General features: G+C 39.3%; 1 protein-coding gene across 1 annotated transcript; it reads left to right on the top strand.

The window, feature by feature from the left end:
- The first annotated feature begins 11 nt into the window (after positions 1-11).
- On the top strand, positions 12-14,366 carry LOC124634027 (organic cation transporter protein-like). The gene is made up of 8 exons (XM_047169428.1): positions 12-326; positions 8,030-8,231; positions 8,692-8,792; positions 9,266-9,420; positions 9,538-10,179; positions 10,526-10,707; positions 10,995-11,856; positions 14,150-14,366. The coding sequence occupies exons 1-7, from the start codon at positions 172-174 to the stop codon at positions 11,151-11,153; spliced, it is 1,596 nt and encodes a 531-aa protein (XP_047025384.1). The 5' UTR covers positions 12-171; the 3' UTR covers positions 11,154-11,856; positions 14,150-14,366.
- The last annotated feature ends 7,197 nt before the right edge of the window (positions 14,367-21,563 follow it).

Here is a 21,563-nt window from a genome sequence, read left to right as displayed (position 1 = left end):
GTTTGCTCGATAAGCTTCAGTTGATAGTCGAGTGCAGCGACTCCGCACTCGCACCTGTGTCCGTGCTGCGTGAGGATCGCGGGCCAGTGCCACACGCGCGCCGCCACTCGTCCACGAGTGTCGTGGACTTCGTAACTCCTTGTTCCTCTTCGTGGCTGCTTCGTCTTCACCATGGCGGTTACAATAGACCTGGATGCCATACTCCTGGAGCTGGGCCAGTTCGGCCGCTACCAGATCCGCAACTACTGCTACATTCTGGTGGTGATCCTGATGAGCGCTGTCTATAACACCCAGTACATCTTCGCGGCTGGAGACGTACCTTACAGGTAGGACTTTATATGTCAAGCTTAATAAATAAATACAGATTATATTTAATAGACAGGTATACTATAGTGTTAAGTCAGGTCTATTGGCTTTTTATGTCATGAATCTTAAAAGGTCTTCAAGTGTAAATAAATTGTTAACTATTAACGATTTTGGTTAAGATATACCTACCAGGTGGTTGAAGGGATCATTGACCACTGAAAAGGACGTGCCAAGAATGTTTTTTCATTCATTAATTAATAGCGTGTATGATGTGTAGCTTATCTTAGACACCAATGACTGTGTTTCGGATGGCACGTAAACTGTAGGTCCCGGCTGTCATTGAACATCCTTGGCAGTCGTTACGGGTAGTCAGAAGCCAGTAAGTCTGACACCAGTCTAACCAAGCGGTATCGGGTTGCCTGGGTAACTGGGTTGAGGAGGTCAGATAGGCAGTCGCTTCTTGTAAAGCACTGGTACTCAGCTGAATCCGGTTAGACTGGAAGCCGACCCCAACATAGTTTGGGAAAAAGGCTCGGAGGATGATGTATGATGTGTAGCTATTGTGTCGCAAAATAATTAAAATCTCTTTCTTACTTTATTTATCTGTCTGAAGGAACTGGTAGCAAAGAAAATTAAACGTTGAAATTGAATTAAGTATTTTCTTTGTTTATTATTTGTTAGAGGAAAGTTAAGAACGATCGACGATCCAATAACGAGTCGTAAAACAATGTCGCAGCGGATACATTTTATCGGAAGAATAACATTTTAATATGAACTGCATTAGAAACGATATATAACCGAAGCTATCATGATCTTAACGATAATAGAGGTACGTAATTATATTACCTTGACGTTTATATCTAGTGTACGCAAATTTTGTAACAAATTGTTTTGATAATAATCGTCTGATTGCCGGTATCGGCGCGGACTGATTGCCGGCACTCGGATCACTCGGGATTAAGACTGGCTCCAATATTGCCTTTATTTTGGGACATCTACGTATGTAACTAAAGAAACCTAAGAAACGATGGATGGATTGTGTGAAAGTAGATATGGTAAGAAAGAATGTTACTTGTGAGATGACGGCAGATAGAAGAGTATGGAAGAAGAAAACATGCTGCGCCGACCCCAAATAAAATTGGGATAAGGGCAGGAGGATGATGATGATCTACGTATGTAACTGCGCATATTAATTTAGGGGGTGATCTAGGTACTTAATTTTATGGACTAATTGGAAGAAGAGCACAGAAAGTAAGCCTCCAAAGTTATTTGCAACATTTACCCTTAGATAACTATGAAAGTCTAACCTCCGACTACCTATATTATGCAAATCCATAAGGAAGAAAGTATGATATAAATGAAAGATATGTCTGTTTAATTCCTCTGCCTAATTGTGAAAATTTCACGTATTCTTATTCTGCTGGCTAAGTACAGACCTATATTTTTGGTAACATATGCAAAAATAATTAATTATGGTCACAATTTCGACTGTCCTGTAATTTTCTTAGCAGGCACATAAGATATAGACACCTTATTATTCGTTTCATAATACAATAATATTTCGTGATAGCAATAAGCTCAAAACAAATTATTTCGAAGTTCCTTCCCAGCATACGGACATAGAATACACAAACTGTGTCAAACAAACAACTTCCGCACCAATTTGTACAATAAGATTTAGTTCAGTTTCCTATAGTTAAGAGGCTTTTTCTAAGACATTGTGAAGATCTCAAACGCGGAAGGAAGGTAGACACAGTCCGGAAGTGCGGGAACAAGGTTAATGTGTGTCGAGTGTGTCATCTTACGTGTAACACGATGCTGTCGTTTGATGACACGAATATTAATCGTCTAGTGGCGCTTCTAGGAGGAAAGGTCGATATGTTATTAGAATATCAAACCTTACTTAATATTATAAATGCAAATGTAACTTTGTCTCGTCTGATGCGCTTTCACGTCAAATCTACTGAACCGATTTAAATGAATTTTCCCATTCAGATAGTTTAGAGCCTGAGATAGGAAATACGTTACTTCTTATCCGGATGCATGAAGTTGTTCCGTCAGGTCGTCGGTGGATCACCTAGTTTTATAAAAAGCTATATTTGAAACCTAAATTATCGTCCTAGACAAAGGATACCTTATATTATATAATGTATAGCAACAATGTCTTGTAGGACAGGTATCTTTTTCAATTTTCCAAATCGGCACCCTGTAGGCATGGCATGTAGTTATAAAAAAACCCTGTATACCTGAGCTTCTTGAGTTCTACTGAGTCTAGGAAGCTCTTTAAAGCCCAACGTCCCACCGTCTTCGTAGTTCAGGTTCAGTGAGCAGTGCACTGTTATCATCACGGTTCAGTTCCGAGGTAAGTACATAGTTCTGCGTGGGCGCACCACCAGCCAATCATCTCGAGATTGCTTTGATTCTCCACCTAATTGAGCGGAAACTCTTTTTGTGAAACTTTTTGTGCCTTGCATCGCAATTCTTGTTATCAAGATGTTTTAGTTCAATGTTAAATGTCTTCATCGGTAGCGTGATTAGAAAGTTATTGTTGGTTGGTACTGTTTGCTTACATATTGGCTTAAATCAATCTTCTTCCCCTCCTGGTACCGTTTGCTGGAGTAGACACAATATTATGTTTTCGGCGTCTGTTTTTCCTACAGGCAGTCCATCCATCTTTTCTTCGGTCAGCCTCTCCCTCTCAATGCATCTACATCATATGTGCATTATGTACTTAACACACAATTAAAATCGTTTAATTAGACCTTTTTTGGCTGGTTTAGATAGAGTAGTTCGTTTATTAATATTTAGCATAAGGTATAATTTTATACATAATTTGAGATGTCATCTTTAAAATAAAAGTGAAATGTAATTCACTTAAGTAGTATATCGAAGTTGTTCGACCCTTTTATCCTCATCGGCTCTTATGTGAAGTGTTTCTTTTTTGTCTGAGTTTGAATCACAATAAGTAGTCACAAAACAACACTGCATTTTGTACCTAAAATGCAAGGCTATTGCACTTTAAAGAGCCAATAAAACTGCGTCGTAACGTTGATAATATACAGGTAAGTAGGTACTAATGGAAAGTTTTGGCACAATATTGACGTCAAATTGGCACTTAATATTTCATTTAAATTCGGTGGTTTTACTTTTGACCTCTCTTTTATTATGTAGCTAAGTTGTAGGAACTTGCTTCACGCGTTTGAATCTGAACTAGAAACAAGTATCTCGATGGTTTAATGCTCGCCAAGCAAGACTACTGTATGTACGTGGTATCGGGTTCGATTTCGGTGGGTCTGACTTCAAAGTGAGATTACTTTATAAAACACAGTTTAACGTCAGTATTTAACTTTATTGAGTCCTAACCTGCATCAATGTAATTACGGTGTTGATAAACTATCGACTTACAATAAAATGACTACAATGTTAGCCTTTTACGAACATACTGACCTAGATGTTAGCCTGCCTTGTGTGACGAGGAGAGCCACTACATAAACCATTCTTGTACCTAAATGATATTACTAATATGTCTTAATATTATAACAACAACAATATTGAAACGCTCTACAAGGAAAAGATTCTCACACCATGTTACTTAATTTCCATTACATTCGCTCTACGCTTATTGGCCAAATAACTAATGACTATGAAAAAATATTTCTTCTGCTGGTATCAAACCTACTTATGAAACGGACGCTCTCTAACTCCTGTACTAGGAAAGTAAATAAGAAGTGTGTCAGAGTTAAATATTATTAAATTGACCTTCCAAGTGTCCCATTTATTTCGAGTACAAGTAAATTACCTGGAAGTGCTCGTAACACTTAAAGCATATTATTCTATAAAGCTGTCCGGAGTAATGGATCACAATGGAGTCAGATTATTTGTGCGCCTAAAATTAACCTCATGCGTAACAATAGTATTTATTGGGATGCAAGCAATTGAGGCTCGGCAGTACTGTATACTTAGTAAGAGAAATTACTCTGAGTTTCTTTCCACTCGTTTCGTAAGAACCTGCAATAATATATATATTAGGTTTCAATTTCGTAAGAACATGAAATTAAAACCTTTGTCTTTAACTCAATCTTTATGACTTGGTGTATATATTTACTCGATTTACGAGTAGCAACTGATGACATTTTGTACGAAGTTCCGGCGTTTGATATTTTATCCAGGCATAATACAAACTGCACCACACTGCAAGAAAGCTAAATAAACAAATGACAGTCTTTTCTAGAAGTTCTGGAGTTAAATGCCAAGAGTTGGCATTCCCGCATTCTAAAACTCCATAAAAATAATATTAGTTTGTAAAATACCAAAACGAAAGAACACATAGTTTAAGTTACTTCGCAGTAGCCATGGCTTGTAGACGTGACTACAAGTCATCAAGTGCTAATATCTGATAATCATCCCAATATTCCCAATCTAAGCTCCATAGTTTCACCATGTAAGTCCACGCCGAAGTATTCACGTGCAGTTAAGGGTACACGCCCACTAAGGCCTGCGCCACGCGCTCCTCCACGCGCCGGCTATCGACTTAATGAAATGCTCAATATCATCGATAGCTCATAATCTATGTGCCTAAACTTGCACGATTAGGTGACGTTACATCTACTTTATATTGGCTAAAAAGTATATTGCGTTTTTGTCTGTTTTGGCCATGTATTTCTGAGCAGTCTTCTGCATAATTTTCAAATCTTTGAAGTGTCCTGCAACATTGTAGGATAGGAGACTGAACAATCTACCGATGTCTATCTTCTATCTAGTTCCTATCTATACAATAAGTTAATATGATCATGTTATCAACATTTTGAGGATTATTTTATGGGCAGTAGAGGATTTCTGATGAAACATTAGTGATAGGGTGATAGATAGAAAGATGTTACAAAGTTCATACCTACAAAAAGTTTTGATCGTCACCGTGAATAGCAGTTTCGAAGGCAATGCTAGGAATAGGTAAATTAGGATTGTATGAACAATTAAAATTACAATATTAACAGCCTACCTAAAAATCTGTCAAGGAAAATTATCAGCTCATACTGATAGCCTTTAGTGGAATGCTAAATCTAAGCTGATAGCATATTATGACGTCTAATTAATAAAATCAAATCTAAATAATTCTTATCCAAGGCATCAGAGTGTCGCCTGTCTTGTTCTGTGAAACTGAGCGCTTATTCAAGTTCCTGAACTAAATATACCTTTCAATTATTCATTAAGTAGTACTTACTACTCCTCTCCCGAAATTCCTGAGACATGCTAGTGTTATTGTTAGCATACAATGCAGAAGGAATCAGTTTGCCTTCCCGCTAATGAAGGCGAGTAGTTCTCTTGTGCCGAACAGACTAACAAGCTCATCCTGCGCTGTGTATTGTTGTCTACTCGCTTCCTTGCCTTACTTGCGGGTTTTTCTAAATGATAAATGTCGCAATTTCTCCAATGGTCGTCTTCCTGGCCTTTTCTGGAGTATAATTTGTGTATTACATATATACTTCGAAATTTTAGAAGTCGTGATCCTGTTTGTTGCTGTCCTGTTAATCTCAACCAGTGAGTGGAAGATTTCTGTCGCTTGAAAGCGCTAATCGACTGTTGGACTGGATGTTTGGTGAAACCACTGCCGCATGCTAGTTTCTTCATAAAGATTAGGGTGTTAGCGAATTCACATTTTTATAAGGATTACGGTGACTAATTTGAATTCAGATTAACGATTAACGATAAGATCTGATTGACTTTTAATATTTCGAAATGTAATGTAAATATGATTAAATTGATTTTAAAGCTAGCAGGGTTTATAAAAAAAACTAGATTACAATAGTGCAAATGTGCTAGAGATTACATTAAGATAAGAAATAGATTACTAGACTAATATCTAGTTTGTTACGCAATTCTATGATTGACATTGTTTTGGCTACTTCAGTAGTAGGTACCTTGTTGATAAGTGCAGATAATAAATAGTTTCAAGACCAATAATGCAATGCTGGTGACCGGCATTGGGGAATATCACTCATTTTGAAAGATTGCATATTTGGGTTAAGTGTGTTACTGATTATGCTCATGGTCAAGATCAGAATCGTCAATATTGAAGTTGAACATGATTGAATATTAATCATTTTATTTCAAGTGAAATTACGATAACTGTTTTAATATGACGAATTTAAAAGTCTACTAGAAATACTATCACTTTTATTATCTCACTCACAAAAAATCACCTTAAGCCCTTTTGCGAGAAATAAATGAAAAGATGGTTTCATCAATCAATTCAATCAAAACATCTTGGCGAGATGAATTCGCAAAGATGGATTGACATACAAGTACACATGACATATAATGTCCATTTGCCTATGTACTGACATCGGGAATAGCATCAGGATCATGAGAAGACCTAAAAAACACCCTAGAAGGCGCATTAGAATAGAAGTAGATAGCGAACTTGGCGTAGGTGTTCAGATTGTGAGTCCTATTCAGTCTATTTACATTAATATCCTGCTGCCTACTGCTGTATCTGTCGTAATAGATGATGAATTTATAAACTCAGCAGTCCAATGTCCATTCATCCAGCTATTAACATGTGTAGGTATCTTCCGGCAGTGGAGCAGGAAAACTAGTGAAATCAATCGCAGTGGGCCGTGACCTAGACCGACACAATGACGGGGGCATTTTCCTCGTCTATGTAAAAAAAACAATGTACTTAATTGCCTTCTTTTCTTGAATAGTTGGCGAGATAATGATAATTAAATAGTGCATACTCGTAGCAAAGCAAAACGAAAAATCTTACACACAATGTACAAAATGTATTAAATTAACCATCAAAGATTACTTAAGTATACGACCAACAAAATAGATACTGGAGCTTCTGAATATCATGTACAAATAAAATGGCCATAAAATTAAACAAATTCCATTTCATTTACGATGTATTCTTTCAAGTAATTTAACAAACAGAATAGTATTTAAATGTATGTCTAAGATAGGAAGTATTTACCCAGACGAGGTTGAGAAGAGCCGGTAGCGCGCTTATCAAATGTTCAACTGCTTTTTAATTAATTAAATAAATAGTACTAATTATTTTAGTCTCATGAAACACGTGAAGCAACAAAGCAATGGCATGCGTAATGCGATAATTTGGTATTTTTGCGCCAATTTCAATCACTGGTGTGCGGTGACCGAATGGCACGATCCTGGGTCCCGGAGACATTACAACTATGTTGGGTACCTAAATCATGCGGTAATCGCTGAGCTCAACAAAATCTTTGTTGCAATTATTTCATGACCCTTATTGTGCCGAAATAATTACGTTAAGTCATTATACCGAACTTGGCAAATACCACACTGTTGCCTGAGCGTGCCACTTGAAGATAAAACAAGATGTCAGTTTGTGAAAACGTGTTGCGGTCTGCTTCTCCAAGGGCATCGGGGTTGTGAACCGTAAATTGACGATTTTTTTCGTAGGTACTTCGATTTTAGTAGGTACTTGCTTTTTGCCTTACGGAAAATATGTATTTCATATGGAGCCACTGCTTTTCTGAATTCCACACTACTTGCCGAGTAACGCGTCTCTGCTTGATAAGCCTGATAACTTCCAGGACCAAACTAGTCCTGGCAACTACGAATGGCTACATGTACCAAAATTTCTTCTAGCGATAGCCATGTAATTAAAGACGCAGTAGTAAGTGTTACTTAAATTACCTGCACTAATTAACCTTAAACTAAACACACTCAATATGTTCCCCAGATGCATAGTACCGGAATGCGAGTCGCCTCCCTTAGACTACGAGGCCGGTGCATGGGGTACCTGGGCCCTGCCGGACTCCGGCGGCCGCTGCGAACGCCTGCAACCCCTAGGCGAGGAGTGCGCCCCCTCCAGCTTCCACACCAATGAGACCAAGAGCTGTCAGGCCTGGGTCTACGAGCATAACAATACTATCGTCAGTACGGTGAGTGCCTTCCAACCTTTTGGATCATAAAGTTTTTACTGTGTAATCATTTAAGCTATCTTGATAAATAGTTAACAGACCTGCATTGGTTGTTTGATATTGTATCTGCAATAATAAGTATAGCCTTAACGAATTTCCGTTACTGATTTTAATTGACTGTGTATACTTTGGCAGTCAGCTCCACTGACATTCTGCTATGCAAATATTTGATAAGGACTAGTGCTCTTTAATCTGAGAAAGTTATCAAGGTGTTTTCTTTTATGACTGTAGACTTTTATGACCTAAGTACTTCATGTCAGAAATTATAGCTTTTGTTTTTAACCCCGGACGCAAGAACGACGGCGTGTTAGTTATAAGTTTGACGAGTCTCTCTCTCTCTGTGTGTGTGTGTGTAAATGTGTATGTATCTGTCTGTGGCATCGTTGCTCCCAAACTGATCATGCGATTTTGTTGATTCCAGTTCGACTTGGCGTGCAAGGACTGGATGCGCACGCTGGTGGGCTCCATCCACGTGGCGGGAGTGTTCGCCGCGCTGCCCGTCACTGCCTTCATCTCCGACACGTTAGTATACTTCTACCATAGATTAACTTAATACTTGCATCCACTGTGATGCATGAAGACCATCCTGATCACAGATATCTGGTGCGGTGGGCTATCCCAAACTTTGTCTTATTTCAATCTTTTAGGTCAAATTAATGAAAAAATTGCGAAACGAATACTCAAAATAAAATAAATTGCTTTGATTAGCTATGATGTCAGATAATCATGATTGATCCGTGATTGTTTCTATAAAAAAACATCCAAGTGATTGTACATTATTGGATTGTCTATTCTGCTATCATAGAAACACAATTGCTTAGCTCATCGTATTTCTTGTGCATGACAAACTAGTTAGAAATTTTCACATAATATGTTTTTCTGAAAATAAAGAATTTTCTGAAAAAAAAAAGACAACAAATAAAGAATTTTCATTTGACTTGTCCGACTTCTGACTCAGTTGTCTGAGTCACAGCTACTACAATTAATAACTTCAGGTACGGTCGTCGCGTGGCGCTGGTGATCACGGCGGTGTCTCCAGCACTGATGGGCGTCATCCGCGCCTTTTCCTCTTCCTACATCATGTACCTCTGCTTCGAGTTCCTCGACTCCTTCGTCGGAGCTGGCGTTTATAGCACTGCATTCATTCTTGGTAAGCTATCTTCCATTGCGGAATTAAATAGCGCCAAAGGACGTTTCTTTTTAATGTTAAGTTTTACATGCTATTGAGTCCGTTCCATGTTCATCAAAACATTACTGTCTGTTTCAGCCCTCGAGATGGTGGGTCCCGACAAGCGCGTGCTGGGCGGCAACCTGATCTCCAGCACGTTCGCGATGGGTCAGGTGGTGACGGCGCTGGTGGCGTGGGTGGTGCCCTACTGGCGCACCTACACTCTCGTCATCTACGCGCCCTCCGTGCTCTTCATCATCTACTACTGGCTCGTCGAGGAGAGCGTGCGCTGGCTGATCAGCAAGGGAAACAATAAAGAAGCCGCCAGAATTATCTTCAAAGCTGCTAAGATGAACAGAAAGAAACTGTCGCCAGAAACAATGAGAACATTGATTGACCAGCCTGAAGAGAAGAAACCCGCCCAAAATGAATCAGAGACGGCAGAGGTGGACTCGCGGTCAATTCTAGTCCAAGTAATAAAGTCTAAGAGGATCATGTGCCGGCTGCTGGTGTGCTCGTTCTGGTGGATCACGCTGACGTTCGTGTACTACGGGCTGTCCATCAACTCGGTGTCGCTGGCAGGGAACAGCTACGTGAACTTCATCCTGACGTCGCTGGTGGAGATCCCCGGCTACTGCCTCAGCGTGCTCACGCTCGACCGCTTCGGCAGGAAGAGTTCCACCATGACTGCCTTCATCGTCTGTGGGCTGTCACTTGTAGCCATGCCTTTTGTACCGGAGTGTAAGTTTGTCTTTGTTTGTAATTATGTCTCTATATCATTTTTTGCGTGTATAGGTATGACATTTGCAATATTTTGATCTACACGTTTTTATTCGGGCGTAAAGTAGTTGAATATTAGTCAGTTATGTAGTAGGCTTGCACTTTTACATTTGTATGCGTCCAAGTGCTCATACAAAACTGAGCGAACCTGGCAGATTGAAGTCGCTCTAAATCTTGCATGTAATTATGTAACTTTATACCATTTTTTTTATGAAGTCAAAGTCAAAGTATTCAAAGTATTTATTATTTGTAAAACATAGGATATGAATCGTTTCTTTGATGAAATATGTCACTTCTTTGCCAACAGCGATACCATGGCTGGTGACGACGCTGAACCTGCTGGGCAAGTTATGCATCAGCATGGCGTTCAGCAGCGTGTACATCTACACGGGAGAGCTGTTCCCCACGCAGGCGCGGCACAGCCTGCTCGGCGCCTGCTCCATGGCCGGCCGCATCGGAGCGCTCGTCGCGCCGCAGACGCCGCTACTGGTCAGTTAAAGCAATCAGTCACGGATTTATCGTACTGGGCATTGTGTAATGTCCATATACAACCATCCTAATCCTTTATGTAATCTCCCTATAACCTCCCCGTATTTGCTTCCCCTATATACTCCCTATGTACTCCCTTATTTACTCCCCCTATGTACTCCCTTATGTACGCCCTTATTTACTCCCCCTAAATACTTACATGTCCACATATACGTTCTCAAAGCTCAGTGGCTCGTCAAAAATATAAATTTTATTCTTCTTTATTAATCATCCTTTATTATGTTTAGATGGCGTACATGGAGGCGCTGCCGTACCTGATCTTCGGCGTGATGGCGACGTCGGCGGGGCTGCTGATGCTGCTCACGCCGGAGACGCTCAAGGCGCACCTGCCCGATACCATCGCGCAGGCCGAGGACATGGACAACAAGAAAGTCTCTGCCGAGTAGACCAACGAATTTACAACATAAATATGTAGGTTATGTGCTGGACATACACTTTACAGTACAGCTTTTAAGAATACATGAATTTTCCCCAATTATATAGTGTGCAATTATCTGCAGATTCTTGAAAAAAACGTAAAGTATCTACTAATAGCAAATTGATTACTTTTTTTGCAGCCCAAAGAGCTTTTCATGTGTTTCTGATATCGTTGTACCGATCGTTTATGTTTGCAAGCCCAGTGTGTGTAATTTGGTCCAGCATTCGTGATTTTTGTAGTCATTATAGTTTAAATGAGTATTTTTAATGTGCATAGTATTATAGCTAAAGACATAGTTATAAGCTAAATATTTAAAGTTAATTTATCTATATATTTGTGGTTTGTTTATGTTTCTAGTGATGGTTTTTGTGTGTGATCAATATTTATTTAGTTTTAGAAGTATTCTAGTTGTAAGTAATATTAAAAACTGACAGTGTCTTTAGAAAAAACTGAAACAGATTTCTGTTTAGTTTTTTTGTAAAAACCACAAGAAAGTACAAACCGAGATTCTAAGTTGGTCATGGTCTACAACCATGCTGTGAAATAAGTGATGTATTCTTAATATTATACATTGATGTGTTCATGGTTTGCGAATACAATAATATTATAATTTTCATTGTATGTACCTATGTACATACATCGTATGTAAAGTAAAAATAAGTTACCGTTTGGTTATGATTTATTAGAAGCCGCCTCACAGGAAATGGACCTGGTTGAGTCCCGATGGTTTCACGAGAAACGAGATAGACTTCTTCATGACCGACAAGAGACGGATATTCAGTGATGTCTCTGTGATCAACAGGGTAAAAACCGGAAGCGATCACCGAATTGTAAGAGCCTCACTGAATATCAATGTTAAACTTGAAAGGTCCAGTCTGATGAAGTCTACGCTCCGACCTACTCGGTCCCATATTCAAAACCCGGAAAGCTTTCAACTCGAGCTCTCTAATCGCTTTGCTTGCCTTGAGAACTTAGTGTCAGTGGACGAGATCAACGACGGACTAGTGGAAACTGTCCGCACGGTAGGGTCTAAGTTTTTTAGACCCTGCCGTAAAAATAGACCTCAAAAACTAACCGAGCAAACCTTAAACCTCATGGCTGAACGACGCTTGCTACAGTTGCAGTCTTCCCATGATGCGAAGTCATATAGGCAGCTCAATAGACGAATATCCAAGTCCTTGCGACACGATCTGCGTCTCTTTAATACGAATCGTGTTAAAGAGACCATACAGCGAAACCAAGGCTCCAAAGTGGTCGCAAAGGACAAGTCTATTGGGCAAAGCCAGATGACTAAGCTGAAACGGGAGGATGGCAGCATAGCGTCGACCAAGGCAGAGGTTTTAGGCGAGATCGAGAGGTTCTATGGACAGTTATACACTTCGGTCGCAAAGTCCGTTGACAGCTTGGCAGGAGATCCAAGAGCCAAGCTGTCCCGACATTATACCGAAGATATCCCGGACATCAGTCTGTACGAGATTAGGATGGCCCTGAAGCAGCTTAAGAACAACAAGGCGCCGGGTGAGGACGGAATCACTTCAGAGCTTCTGAGAGCGGGTGGAACACCGGCACTTAAAGTCCTCCAGAAGCTCTTTAACTCCGTCCTGTCCGAGGGCAAAACGCCTGAAGCATGGAGCAGGGGTGTGGTGGTGTTGTTCTTCAAAAAAGGTGACAACAGCCTATTGAAGAACTACAGACCCATCACACTTCTAAGCCATGTTTATAAGCTGTTTTCAAGGGTTATCACGAACCGTCTCGAGCACAGGCTTGATGACTTCCAGCCTCCCGAACAAGCCGGTTTCCGAAGAGGCTTTAGTACCATAGACCACATCCATACGCTGCGGCAAGTTATACAGAAGACCGAGGAGTATAACTTGCCATTATGCTTAGCGTTTGTGGACTATGAGAAAGCCTTCGATTCGGTGGAAACATGGGCGGTACTTGAGTCACTCCAACGATGCCATATTGACTATCGGTACATCGAGGTGTTGAAGTGTTTGTATAATAACGCCACCATGTCGGTCCGAGTACAGGAGCATAGCACGAAGCCGATTCCATTGAGAAGAGGCGTAAGACAGGGGGACGTAATCTCCCCGAAACTGTTTACCGCCGCAATGGAAGACGCCTTCAAGCTCCTGGAATGGCAAGGACTTGGCATCAACATCAACGGCGAATACATCACTCACCTTCGGTTTGCCGACGACATCGTAGTCATGGCAAAGTCGATGGAGGAACTCAGTATGATGCTCGAGGGCCTCGACCGAGTTTCACAACGGGTGGGCCTGAAAATGAACATGGACAAGACGAAAATTATGTCAAATGTCCATGTTCAGCCCACCCCAGTCTCTGTTGGAAGCTCGGTACTCGAAGTTGTTGACTCATATATCTACCTAGGACAAGTAGTCCAATTAGGTAGGTCCAACTTCGAGAAAGAGGTCAACCGCCGAATCCAACTCGGCTGGGCAGCGTTCGGGAAACTACGCAATGTCTTTTCGTCCGACATACCTCAGTGCCTCAAGACGAAAGTCTTCAACCAATGTGTGTTACCAGTGATGACTTACGGCACCGAAACGTGGTCTCTCACTATCGGCCTCATCTCAAAGCTCAAAGTCGCTCAACGAGCTATGGAGAGGGCTATGCTCGGTGTTTCTCTACGTGATCGAATCCGAAACGAGGAGATCAGTAGACGAACCAAAGTGACTGATATAGCCCACCGGATTAGCAAGTTGAAGTGGCAATGGGCAGGCCATATTGCTCGCAGAGCAGATGGCAGATGGGGCCGAAAAGTGCTGGAGTGGAGACCACGGACTAGCAAGCGCAGCGTAGGACGTCCACCAACGAGGTGGACAGACGACCTTATAAAGGTCGCCGGAAGACGCTGGATGCAGGTCGCTTCCAACAGGTATCTGTGGAGATCAAAGGGGGAGGCCTATGTTCAGCAGTGGACGTCCTATGGCTGAGATGATGGTTATGATTCTGTTGTACCGTTCACTTTTGTTGCAACCTGTAATAAGAATGATAATACAAAAGCACCATTATGGAAAGCTACTTTTAATAGGCATGCATACAAGTGGGCTTTGGTGTCAATGGCCACCACACTGCCACACCATTACAGCATAAGACAAATTGTAAAAACATAATAAGGATAGTAAAGAAGAATAAAATCCTTTACCAATTCCGTAAATGTACGTTGTTTTACTTCGATCTTCTCAACCACTTTCATGTACCTATCTGATAAACCGCTCTATGTAGACGTACACTTGTTTAATCATGCAGTTGCTGGCAAATAATAATTAGGAGTTTTCGCAATAACTCAAAGACGTGAGAAAGGGCGTAAGAATAAGTGCTGTTCTGCCTTATATTAATGTCTAGAAACTCTTTTCTTTACGGAAAAATCGCTGAATAGATATAGAGAAAACATTATAAAGACAATTTGAAAACGAGGAAGAACACGATGGTTTTTAGGGTTCTGGGAGAAGCATTCAAAGTTTGTGTTTGTGGGTGACACCGCGGGAATCAGAAGATGTTCGAATAAAAACAAAAAAAAAACTATTTGCAGTTTTTGTAAAACCTTGAAAATAAGTTTGTATATCAAGAAACTCTTAAATAACGCATGAGAATAAAAAAAGTCGTTCATATAGAAAATAATTATTAAAATTGATAAATACGAGCGGATGGCAACAATCTTTGTCTTTATAATGACGACGATGTAAAACTGCAACAGGTGTAGAATTACTGATAGATGAAATAAAAACACATCGATTTACAATCGATTTACGATGAGATCGCAAGATCACTCTGATGTTCTTGAACTCACGTGACTGATGGTAAAGGATAAACTATCTGCCTAGCCTTTTCACGACTATATTGGGGTTGGCTTCCAGCTTAACCTGATGCAGCTGAGGGCCAGTGCCTACTGAAGGCTGGTTATCAGACTTTCTGGCTTCTGAATACCCGTAAGCACTGCCAAAGATGTTCCATGACACCTACGATGTCTTAACGGCAGAGCATAAAATAGTACAATCTTGAACCTTAAAAGTCAGACCTGTCATCAGATAGGACTATCTACTATTAAATCATCAGATACAGTCTTCAGTCTAAGTCTAGGGTTAATGAACAATAATTTATTAGGTCTTCCGAAGAGGTCCTTCTTCAACAAGGCCAGTTACGAAGTGTCTAGTTTAGGGTCTGTATAATATCCGAATATTTTCAGTACTGCTCACGTGTATGTATTTAGTGCACTTTGATATGACACTGAAATATTTATATCAATTATCCGACTATCAGGTATTCATCGGTAAACATCGACAGTGACACGCACTACAGGTATGCTTTACAGTATATTATCCTTGCTTGTCAAACTGTATCGGATAATTTTGATTAATATAAATTGACTATCTAAATAATTCCAATCCATGAATAGATAACGTAAAGAAGCTCACGATAAGCTTCGCCCTACAATATTTACACGTTGATTAGATACCGCTGCCCATGTTATCTGCGCAGGATTCGAGCCTAGGTCAGAAGCTAGCCCAATCCGGTTCATATGAATCAACTTGCAATGACGAATTAAAATCTAGACCTGAGATAATTCGTTGCCATAGAATTAGCATATCGGCCTTCTTAGATAACTATTTTATGTCGGTAATGAGTAAGGTCAGTTATATCCACTGCAGTCAATACCCGCCATATTATTTTTAATTTTCGATCAAGCCAAATTCTAGAACACAATCTTGTACCTTTTTCGTAACTGTGTCGGGGTCAGCTTCCAGTATAACCGGTTGCAGCTTAATACCAGTGTTTTACAAGAAGCGACTGCTTATCTGACTTCTTCAACCTGGGCAACCCACTACACTACCCCTTGATAAGACTGGTTGTCAGTCCTAAATACTGTAAGAGGTTTCGTAGCCCTGTAAAGAAACCCCGAAGGAGTTTAATAGTTCCGTCAAATCTTAATTTGTGTGTTCGATCGATGTTCCACTAACAGACAGACCAGGTTGACCCTTTAGAAAGATGTCAATTTGTAGGTACTACTAATATTTTTTAAAATTGTACGATAATATCTGCGAGCAACACACGCTTCTGAACTCCGTTTGATTGCTATAACACTACCTACAGCATAATCGTGTTTCAGGATTTAAATGACGAAACGACGAAGCTCATCAATGTATTACATTCGGCTTATATCCGACTGATAGCTGTATTTTATGGACAGACACATTTATATCGAGCTAGTGTCAGATTACCATTATCATGAACATTTACTCAATTAACACATTTATTTACTTTCCATGATTACATAATATTATCCTTTTATTTGTAGGTGGTATATGCCTACGTACGTTTGTACTTATATGTATGGTTAATCATAAGTTTCCTGTGAACTTGTGCTCTTCAACATTTGCCTAGCCTAGGGATACTGACCACAACGCTACCGATAAACACTGCCATACATATGTTACGAGTTCAATTTATAGAGACGTTTTTATACGAATGGTATACATACTTTACCACAATCTCTAATATAGGGCAGACTTATAACCGTTGAAATAAAAACAAAAAGCATTTATTGAAAGTAGGCTGAAAGCCACCAAAACAAATCCTATTATATAACTGTTGCTATTTATAACATCTTCCGAATAATCTAATAAAAAACATTAATAATCCTGGCTAATTTATCTTCATAAATGTACTTGATAAGTTTAGTTCTGAAAAACAACAATAACGGACAATAGAAAGCGACGTTCGAAGTTCAGCACTGGTCACGTGATCGAATAATTTAATTCATGTGAATGAAAGATGCTTCATTTGCTAGCCTTAACCGAAGTCATATTATTATTATGATAGGCACTTCAGTGGTTTTTCAACATAATGCGCCAGTGTAGGAGAAATGAAGAAAAGACGAAAGTTGTGTTTTGTAACGATGGCTCAGTCAGCTATGTTCAATGCTGCGATGTCTTGTATAATCTAGCTAGAAAACAATCTACTTATACATATTCTGTTAATTGCATAATGAAGTACACGTACTTAATTACATCGAGCCTTTTCAGGAAGAACATCGTAAGCGCCAAAATTCCCAAAAAAATGTTTTTATATTAACGGCCAGATCATCTGATTTTGTATCTTATGTCACTCACTTTAGAGTTCAAAGAAGAAGTTAACTGATTTTTTTCAATTTCGAAATTTTCATCGTAAGTTACAACCCATTCAGTTTATGAACGTAACCTACACCGACTGACAGATCGTAAATATAGTACCTGTCGCTAACGATATAATACTAGGTTAATAATTTTATTGCAAGCTCCCTACTTGGCATTTACGATAATAAATTATGCAATTTAAGTTAAATACTTGTTGCTTGCGATAGAAATAAAATACGTTTTGCGTATAATTGTTCGTGAACTTTAACTTTATAATGCGTAAATAAATGAAATGAGAATGGCGTAAACTTTGGTTACTATAGAAGAAAAGTTATCTTTACTATAGGTAGTAATAGAAATAACTTAATAGGATAATAGAAACTGCTTATTATTTTATGTTTAAAAGAATCTATTTAATAGTTTAATAGTGAATCAAAACGCATTTGTAGGCAGTGTAGCATCAAGACAGGTTTCAACGTGTTTTGATAATGACAATGCTATTCTTTGTATGGAAGTTGGGCTCAAGTGTTGCCTACAGTAACTGCATAGTGTATTATGTTCCATAGGCTTATATTAGGTCCCAGACCAAAGCATTTCGAAATCTATCCCGGGAGTCCTGAGAAAAACTGGTTTGACTCTTATTCAATATTACATAAAAATAAGCTTATGAACTCTTAACTATTCCACTTTTATTACCTTAATTGAAATTAATTATATTCATTGACAAATACGAGGTATTGTACACGACTACTTTTTGTTAACCGACTTCCAAAAATGGAGGAGGTTCTTAATTCATTTGTATTCTTTTTACGTTTGTACGTGCATAACTCCGTCGTTTACCAATCGATTTCAACAATTATTTTATTGTTTGTAAGGGCTTACTTCCTCAATGGTTCATTTGTCATCCGGCCCAGGGTCTGGTGATGGAACCTCTAAAAAAATCGGGAGCGACTCTCGAAAAATTGTAGACACATATCGAGTAAAACCTTGTCATTCGGGTATATGTGTCAGACACCACAAAACTGTAAAGGTTAAGATCTGACCTGACAATGGAGACGACAGAGAGACGAGGGAACTCCTCAACGGTATCTACTAACTACCTCATGTTCGAGCTTATTTTATTCCTCTTGATAAGATTTTTCTAGAAGATAGCTTATTGCGCAGGCACCTTGTAGATTTAAACCGTAAATTCAAAAATATTGCGGTAATTGCCTTTTTTTTCAGAAAATCATTGTCAGTTCTTATTAGAATCCAACGCTTTTAGAATTTATTTGAAAATCACAGCAAAAAAAACCCATTCCAACATTTTCCAGCACTGGATCCTGACAGCGAGATCCTAAGACTTATTTGGCAGAAAAGTCTTATCAGATTAATTTCTCGGGACCCCTGGGACCGATTTCAAAAATATTTTGATTTCATGTTTAGAGTGAAGTAAAGAATCTATTTCAATCACTCCCACTACTGGGCAAATGACACAGGCTTTGTGAAGCGATTGTTCATGTGGAATATAAGAACCGGTTTTTCACCCGGACCCCAGGGACCGATTTCAAAAATATTTTAATTTCATGTTAAAAGTGAAGTAAAGAATTTACTTTAACCACTCCCACTACTGGGCAACTGCCAAAGACTTTGTTAAGTGACTATCTAAGGAGAACATTTGAACCGGTTTTTCTCGGGACCCCTGGGACCGATTATAAAAATATTTTAATTTCATGTTAAGAGTGAAGTAAGGAACCTATTTCAATTACTCCCACTACTGGGCAAATGCCAAAGACTTTGTTAAGTGACTATCTAAGGAGAACATTTGAACCGGTTTTTCTCGGGACCCCTGGGACCGATTATAAAAATATTTTAATTTCATGTTAAGAGTGAAGTAAGGAACCTATTTCAATCACTCCCACTACTGGGCAAATGCCAAAGACTTTGTTAAGTGACTATCTAAGGAGAACATTTGAACCGGTTTTTCTCAGGACCCCTGGGACCGATTTTAAAAATATTTTAATTTCATGTTAAGAGTGAAGTAAGGAACCTATTTCAATCACTCCCACTACTGGGCAAATGACATAGGCGTTGTAAAGCGACAGTTCATGTGGAATATTAGAACCGGTTTTTCTCCGGACCCCAGGGACCGATTTCAAAAATATTTGGATTTCATGTTAAGAGTGTAGTAAAGAACCTATTTTGACCACTCCCACTACTGGGCAAATGCCAAAGACTTTGTTAAGTGAATATCTAAGGAGAACATTTGAACCGGTTTTTCTCGGGACCCCTGGGACCGATTTCAAAAATATTTTAATTTCGTGTTAAGAGTGAAGTAAAGAACCAATTCCAAACACTCCTACTACTGGGCAAATGGCTCAGGCCTTGTCAAGTGACTCTTCATGGAGAATATTTGAACTGGTTTTCCTCGGGACCCCAGGGAGCGATTTCAAAAATATTTGCATTACGTGTTCAGAGTGCACTAAGGAACCCTCTGGAACTACTCCCACTGCTGGGCAAACTATGAGCCCAGACCCTGGCATTGTCCTTTGAAGTTTATTCGACTCTGTGATAAACTCTCTTCACTTACGTTGCGAATACTTTTAAAATTAAATATTCCTAGTGTGTATTTGTGTAAACGGGTATTCAAGTAATAAAACACGTGTTATCGAATGACAAGGTAAGTGAAACGTGAAACTAAATTATTTGAATCTTGTGATGTGAACAAAAATAATAACTACAAAAAGTACTTAGAGACTTAAGTAAAATACTATGCTAATTATTTTTCTGAGTTTGATTAAATGCATTGACTTCTTAAATAAATTAAATTACCTTCTGCATGTTATTAAGTTTGATGACAAGTTTTATTGCAATAGTGCATTTCAATGAAATATGCTATGGGTGCAAATAGGGCTGCCATCCGTCCGTTTTTCCCCGGATTTGTCCTCGTTTGGAGGCCGTCCGGGGGCCGTCCGAGCGGGGTTTCAAGAAGTGTCCGGGGAAAACCCGGACACTTTTCATGTAAGGAAGCTCCTCATTGAATTTAAGTGTATGTCAATAGTAAATGGATTACAAATTAGTATTATTTTGTTTAAAAAAAATCGTACATGTTCGGGGGAAAAATGCGGTTTACGCCAAATGTCCGGGTTTTTTAAACGTTTGTCCGGGTTTGGCGAAATTCGAGATGGCAGCCCTAGGTGCAAATAACCCATCTAGTAATCGATTGTTTGTTTCATGTTATGCCTCAATCTTAAATTTCCTTCCCGGGTTTTTTTTGTGCTTTAACTTTTGTTTGGGTGGCGGCGATTTTGGTTTGTATAGCGCTTTTATTTCGCTTCCAGAAAATGGAGGAGGTGGCTGAACTTATACCAACTAATTCTTTAGTTGACTACTCAGATTCTACACATTGCTCGTCTATCGACCAAAACTCTGCAGAAGAAAAAGATTTTAGTGGATATGACTCTGACCAGTCTTGGCATATTCCTAGCAGAAGAAAGAAGACAAGGCAAGTATTTACAAGTATGGACGACTACGTTCGCCCATCCACGTCAACTATTCAAATTCCTACGACGACAATTGACAGTTCGGACTCAACCAAAGAAAGTTCTGATAGCACAGAAGAGGAAGACCCAGGTGTTGTTGGTAAAAAGGGTATGCGAAAGAAACGATCCCTAACGAAAAAACAAAAAGAAAGATCTGAGAGATGGTCTGGAAAGGGAAAATTTGTCAAACCTAATCCCTGCTTAGGTAAAAAATGGGGGAATGACTGCGCTAATAAGTTTACTGAAATCGAGAGAAATTGCGTTCATGAACTCTATTGGGGCCTTGGATCCTTACAAAGACAAAGAGATTTTATTTTGTCTTGTATTAAGGAATGTGAAATCGGTCGAAAAAGAGCAGAAAGTGATCGTCGAAAAATAAGTTACAATTACTACTTACCAAAGGGCAGTGAATCAGTTAAAATTTGCCAACAGTTTCTTTTGAAAACCCTTGATATTTCGCAAATGACACTGCGTTACACGAAATCACATAAAATTGCAAATTTCATGTCAAAATCTGACCAACGCGGTAAAAACACGCCACTGAATAAATACAGCCAATCTCAAACTCAAAATGTCATTAATTTTATTAAAAAGTTGCCTGCCGTTCAGTCACACTATTGCAGAAACAAAAGTAATAAATTGTACTTACCAACTGAATTTAGGGATGTGACCTATTTATATAGAAACTTTTATTTGAAAGACGACGATACGAAAGAGTTA

This window comes from Helicoverpa zea, chromosome 10 (genome assembly GCF_022581195.2).
Source record: "Helicoverpa zea isolate HzStark_Cry1AcR chromosome 10, ilHelZeax1.1, whole genome shotgun sequence".
NCBI lineage: Eukaryota > Metazoa > Arthropoda > Insecta > Lepidoptera > Noctuidae > Helicoverpa > Helicoverpa zea.
The sequence above is the reverse complement of the archived record's forward strand: the minus strand, read 5'-3'. Positions and strand labels throughout refer to the sequence as shown.

Coding starts and splice junctions, on each gene's coding strand:
- LOC124634027 (XM_047169428.1), top strand. CDS start 172: ATGGCGGTTACAATAGACCTGGATGCCATACTCCTGGAGCTGGGCCAG. Junction 8,793..9,265: donor ACTGCCTTCATCTCCGACAC/GTTAGTATACTT, acceptor TAATAACTTCAG/GTACGGTCGTCGCGTGGCGC. Junction 10,180..10,525: donor CATGCCTTTTGTACCGGAGT/GTAAGTTTGTCT, acceptor CTTTGCCAACAG/CGATACCATGGCTGGTGACG.